The following is a 6,132-nucleotide window of genomic DNA, read 5'->3' as shown; positions in this document are numbered from 1 at the left end:
TAAATTCGTTGTCATAAGTTCGGTTTTTTTATCTGTGATCCGAGTGTGGTTCCTGGGATAAGTTATCTGCCGGAAATCGCGATCCTGCCCTATCATTTTGGTGCCGTGACCAGGATCAAGATTTCCTCCCGTAATCCCGCTATCACACTTGGAAATCGACAGCATCCGCCATCCTTTTGTTTCATCACCATTGTTCTGGATTATTGCCATTGCGCTGGCATTGTTAAGGACAATCACCTTTTGTATTCGAGCGCCATCGAGAAAACTCTGCACCCACCTTCCAGCTGGAACTTCGAATTAAATTCAAGGCCTGTTACGTACAGGTACACGGTACGTATTATTCCAACGTGTGCAGGAGTTAACCACAGGTGGTTTGAGATTTTCTCTATTCTCCGACATCTGCATCACTAACTGTTACGGAAATCCGAGCATCTACTGCACTGCTGAGCTGCCAATCGGAGAATTTATTTCCCCTGCGAGAAAACCACCAAAAGTTCCCGTTAATTTCCGCTTGCATCGCTGGAATCCTGAGCATTGTTCCTGCATTTAAATTATACAAGGCAGAAAACTAGCCTTGAAAAGTGAACAAAGCGAGATTTTCGTTTCTGCAATGGCGGATGAGCACTCGAAACAACAGCTCCTTAACCGGCGAACCATATTGATGGGATCTCTGGAGAGAGCGGAGCAGTTCGTCCAGAATTACGTGGCGGAACGGGATCGAGGCCAAGTTCAATTACGTATCGAACATCTGGACACCGTGTGGATCGGACTGGAGAATGTGCAATCCCAGCTCGAAGACCTAGAAGTCACCGACGAAGGTATGACGCATAACCTGCAATTCCGTTCCCAATACGAAACTCTACTCTTCCAAATAAAAGCCAACTTGCAATCCTATATTCCCGCTTTACCTTCTTCAACAAATGTGATCCCTCAACCTGCATGCTCTGGGCTCTCTGGGATTAAACTGCCAACAATAACCCTACCTGAGTTCGACGGTGACTACAATCAGTGGTTAGCCTTTCACGCCACTTTCATTGCTCTGATTCACTCTAACCCGGAAGTTCATGACATCCAAAAATTCCACTACCTTCGCGCTGCGGTTAAGGGAGAGGCAGCACAGCTGATCGAATCTATCGGCATTAGTTCCGCCAACTATACCATCGCTTGGCAAACCTTAGTCTCGCGCTACGCAAACGAATATTTGCTTAAAAAGCGTCATCTGCAAGCCCTTCTGGATTGCCCACGGATGAAAAAAGAAACCGCCGCTGCATTGCATTCCGTCGTTGACGAATTTGAACGTCACACCAAAACCCTCCGACAGCTTGGAGAACCGATCGATGCTTGGAGCACAATGCTAGAACACCTACTTTGTTTGCGCCTTGACGACGGTACGTTGAAAGCCTGGGAAGATTTCGCTACCACTGCAGAAAACCCCGACTACAATTGTCTAATTGAATTCCTGCAACGTCGCATCCGTGTCTTGGAATCGATGTCTGTGAACCAACAATCCCAACCAGCACTGAGCCAACAACCACCCTTGTTTCGCAAACCATCGTTCTACAAAACCGTCTCCCATACTGCAGCTGAATCGCCCCAACGAAAATGTTACTCCTGCGATCAACATCATCCGGTTTTTCAATGCCCCAGATTCGATAAAATGTCTATCTCTGATCGCTTAAATCTCGTGAACAACCAATACCTTTGCCACAATTGTTTCCGCCGTGATCACATTGCCAGAAATTGCCAATCAAAATTCTCCTGTCGTCATTGCAAAAAACGACATCATTCGTTACTACACCCTGGCTATCACCCAACCGATGCTGATCAGCAACCATCCACATCCCGCACTGCCGCATATACAGTGAAATCCAACGAGAGGCGGGACACTGCAGCGACCAGCCATCGATCATCCACGAATGCGTCCACCGTTCAGATAAGCAACCCATCCCAATCATCAAATGCAAGCATTCTGCTGTCCACAGTCGTTTTGATGATTATCGACGCCAACGGAAAAGCGCACCCCGCACGAGCATTGTTGGACAATGGTTCACAATCGAACATCATCAGCGAAAGACTTTGTCAACTCCTCCGACTGGAGCGCAACAAGATAAATATTCCTGTGTTCGGTGTAGGTGAGGCGATTTCAAATATCAAACACTCAGTTTGGACTACCATTCGATCGAGAAAGTGCAATTTTGAAATCGGTCTCGACTTTCTCGTCATGCCCCGCATCACGATTGATTTACCCGTTGTATCCACTTTTACTGATAACTGGTGTGCATCATCTAATCTGTTCTTGGCAGACCCAACCTTCAACAAGACCGGTGCAATTGATATTCTACTCGGAGCAGAACATTTTTTCACTTTCGTGAACTCTGGAACACGTATCGAGCAAGCGCCAAATTTGATCTTCATCGATAGTGTTTTCGGTTGGATCGTCACTGGTAGAAACCATTCCCCGCTGAAATCACACCCCGTAGCATGTCACTTAACGCTTTCCGACCCGCTCCATAAGGCCCTCGAACGTTTCTGGCACATTGAGGAAATTGAGAGTCGGCTCAACTATTCTGTGGAGGAGCAACAGTGCGAGTCTCATTATGTTTCCCACCATTCACGCACACCGGAGGGAAGGTACATTGTTCGCCTACCACGTCATTCCAATTTCGATCAAATGCTGGGTGAATCGAAATCAACAGCACTTCGTCGCTTCCTCTGTCTTGAAAAACGCCTTTGCAGAGAACCAATGTTGAAGGACCATTACCACTCATTCATGTCTGAATATTTGTCGCTTGGACATATGAGGCTGGTTTCCGCTAGCGAACACGAACCGCACCAGACTACCAGTACAACCACGAAAGCTCGAGTGGTGTTTGATGGATCAGCCAAAACATCGACTGGCCATTCCTTAAACGACGCGCTACAAGTTGGTCCAATCGTGCAAGACGAATTATTAACGCTAATACTTCGTTTTCGCAAATACCCAATAGCACTCGTTGCAGATATTGCAAAAATGTATCGCCAAGTGATGCTCCACCCAAAAGATACACCGCTGCAACGTATTCTATGGCGCTTCAATCCCAATGAACCCGTTTCCACTTTTGAGTTACAAACTGTAACGTACGGCTTGGCCCCATCATCCTACCTTGCCACCCGCACTCTTCAGCAACTTGCCACGGACGAAGTAGATTGCTATCCGCTCGGGGGTCCAGCGCTACGGAAGGGGTTTTATGTAGACGACTATATAGGGGGAGCAGACACGACAGAAGAGGCAATCCAAACCCGCAACGAACTCGATGAGCTGTTATCAAAGGGAGGCTTTGAGTTGAGAAAGTGGACGTCAAATAGCTTAACCGTGCTGGAAGGACTCGACCCATCAAAAATTGGTACCCAACCGATGTTTAAATTTGATCACGGAGAATCAATCAAAGCATTAGGCGTCAGCTGGGAACCGGTAGCAGACCAGTTACATTTCGATTCCACTTCGACCGAGGAAGGCGGATGTCCGACCAAGCGATCCATATTATCATCGGTATCGAAGCATTTCGATCCACTTGGCCTAACAGCACCAGTTATCATTCGCGCAAAAATGCTACTCCAGGAACTATGGCTGCAACCTTGTGGATGGGACGAAGAAATTTCTGACAGCATACGAGCAAAATGGGAAACCTATTGTTCTGAACTCAAACACATTTCCTCTTATCGAGTCAATCGCTATGCATTCTTGCCTAATTCTACTGTACAGCTGCATACATTCGCGGATGCATCCCAGCAAGCATACGGTGCTTGCATATATGGCCGATCCACTGATTCCGAAGGTCATGTCCACGTTCAGCTGATTGCCTCGAAGACAAAAGTCACACCGCTCAAACGTATCACTATTCCCCGCCTGGAACTGTCAGCTGCTGTACTTGCCGCCCGGCTGCATAAAAGGGTTACCGTCGCAATGGATATGCCCTTCTCCGAATCCCATTTTTGGTCCGATTCAACAGTCACACTTGAATGGTTGCGCTCACCTCCGTACACCTGGACAACATTTGTTGCAAACAGAGTGTCCGAAATACAAACAACCACCCAGGGATCCCATTGGCATCATGTTGCTGGTAAACAGAATCCAGCGGACCTCGTCACGAGAGGAATGACAGTGAATAACTTTCTCGGCAGTGATCTTTGGCACCATGGACCAACGTGGCTAAAACTCCCCGAAGCAGAGTGGCCAGTGATATCCCTACAGCAGAATGCACCTGAAGACATTCTAGAAAGACGAAAGATGGTGGCGGCGGTTCAAAACAGGCCTAGCACGAATGCATTTTTTGGCATATCGTCTTCGTACAGCCGTTTGATTCGATTGACAGCATATTGCCTGCGTTTCATCAGAGCATGTCGTCATCAACTACCAATCGAGTGCACAGGGAAAACGAAAATTATCACCGTGGACGAAATGTCAACAGCTCGTTTAAAATTAATTAAGCTCGCCCAAGCAGACGTTTTTGTAGAGGAAATGAAAGACCTGAAAAAGGGAAATGTCGTATCGAAACATTCGCATTTGCGCCTTTTGAATCCATTCATTGACTCAGACGGAATTCTCAGAGTAGGAGGCAGACTGAGACTCTCAGACCAGCCCTATTTAACCAAACATCCCATTCTCCTTCCTAGTTCCCATCCATTTTCAAGGTTAGTTGCCCGTTATTACCATCTTAAACTATTGCACGGAGGCGGCCGCGCCACTCTCGCGGCCATTCGGCAAGAATATTGGCCTATTCAAGCACGCCGGATGGTAAACAGCATCATGAGGAACTGCTTTCGATGCGTTCGTGCCTCTCCCGTTCCCGCCAGGCAACACACTGGCCAGCTACCAATTCAAAGAATCACTCCAAGTCGTCCGTTTTCGGTCACCGGAGTTGACTACGCTGGCCCAGTGTACATGAAGCCAATTCACAAACGAGCAGCACCGACCAAGGTCTATATCAGCGTTTTCGTATGCTTCGTAACTAAAGCCGTGCACATCGAGCTTGTGAGCGACTTATCCACCCCCGCATTTCTTAATGCACTACGAAGGTTCATCGCTCGACGTGGCTGCCCCGCACACATTCATTCCGACAACGGAAAAAATTTTGAAGGAGCGCGAAACGAGCTTCGCGAATTATATAAGCTGCTGCAGAAGGAAAAATCATCCGGAGAAATTGCCACTTACTGTGCGAACGAGGGAATCAAGTGGCATATGATTCCCCCGAAGGCCCCACATTTCGGTGGATTGTGGGAGGCAGCCGTGAAAATCGCGAAGAAACACTTGCACAGACATCTTGGTAACGCGATGCTTTCGTTTGAAAATATGGCCACAGTTTTGGCAGAAATAGAAGCAGCGATGAACTCCCGGCCGTTGACACCGCTTTCAGAGGACCCAAACGACCTGGCCGCACTCACACCGGCCCACTTTCTCATTGGCACTACGCTGTCAGCTCTTCCAGACGCCGATGTCAGCCAGATTCCGATCAGTCGACTGGATCATTATCAACGTCTCCAACATCGAGTACAACAGTTCTGGCATCAATGGAAATACGATTATTTGCAAGAGCTCCAAAAGGAAAACAGGTACATCCCTCCGAACACTGCAATCCAGCCAGGCAGATTGGTCGTCATCGTCGATGAATTTCTTGCACCTTTAAAGTGGCCGCTAGCGAGAATTGTTGGCACCAGTCCCGGACCAGATGGACTTATCCGTATCGTCGATCTCCGAACCAGCAAGGGAATCATTCGTCGTCCGATCACTAAAATTTGCTTGCTACCTATTGAAGAGAAATTAAATGAGGAAACCAATAATGTTTCGGATACGAATTAAAATAAGCATCTGTTTATATCGATATTCGCTAATGTATTGAAGTGACAGTAGTTAGGCAGAGTGAAATTCAGTAATTTCAGGTGGCGGCGATGACAGTTCTCAAGACTGTTGTTGCCCAATGTTGACAGCTCTAGTACTGCATTGTATTAACACAACGTAGGGTAAACAGCCAGTAGATTACGAAACAACCTTCTTCCTAATCCAACCTTCGAGGAATAAAGATCGCAAATTAAATTCGTTGTCATAAGTTCGGTTTTTTTATCTGTGATCCGAGTGTGGTTCCTGGGATAAGTTAT

The 6,132-nt window shown here is 47.2% G+C and overlaps 1 protein-coding gene across 1 annotated transcript; it reads left to right on the top strand.

The window, feature by feature from the left end:
* Positions 1-610: 610 nt before the first annotated feature.
* Positions 611-5,836, top strand: LOC129761235 (uncharacterized). The gene has a single exon (XM_055758948.1). The coding sequence runs from the start codon at positions 611-613 to the stop codon at positions 5,834-5,836; it is 5,226 nt and encodes a 1,741-aa protein (XP_055614923.1).
* The last annotated feature ends 296 nt before the right edge of the window (positions 5,837-6,132 follow it).

Source organism: Toxorhynchites rutilus, chromosome 1 (genome assembly GCF_029784135.1).
Source record: "Toxorhynchites rutilus septentrionalis strain SRP chromosome 1, ASM2978413v1, whole genome shotgun sequence".
Classification (NCBI taxonomy): domain Eukaryota; kingdom Metazoa; phylum Arthropoda; class Insecta; order Diptera; family Culicidae; genus Toxorhynchites; species Toxorhynchites rutilus.
The sequence above is the reverse complement of the archived record's forward strand: the minus strand, read 5'-3'. Positions and strand labels throughout refer to the sequence as shown.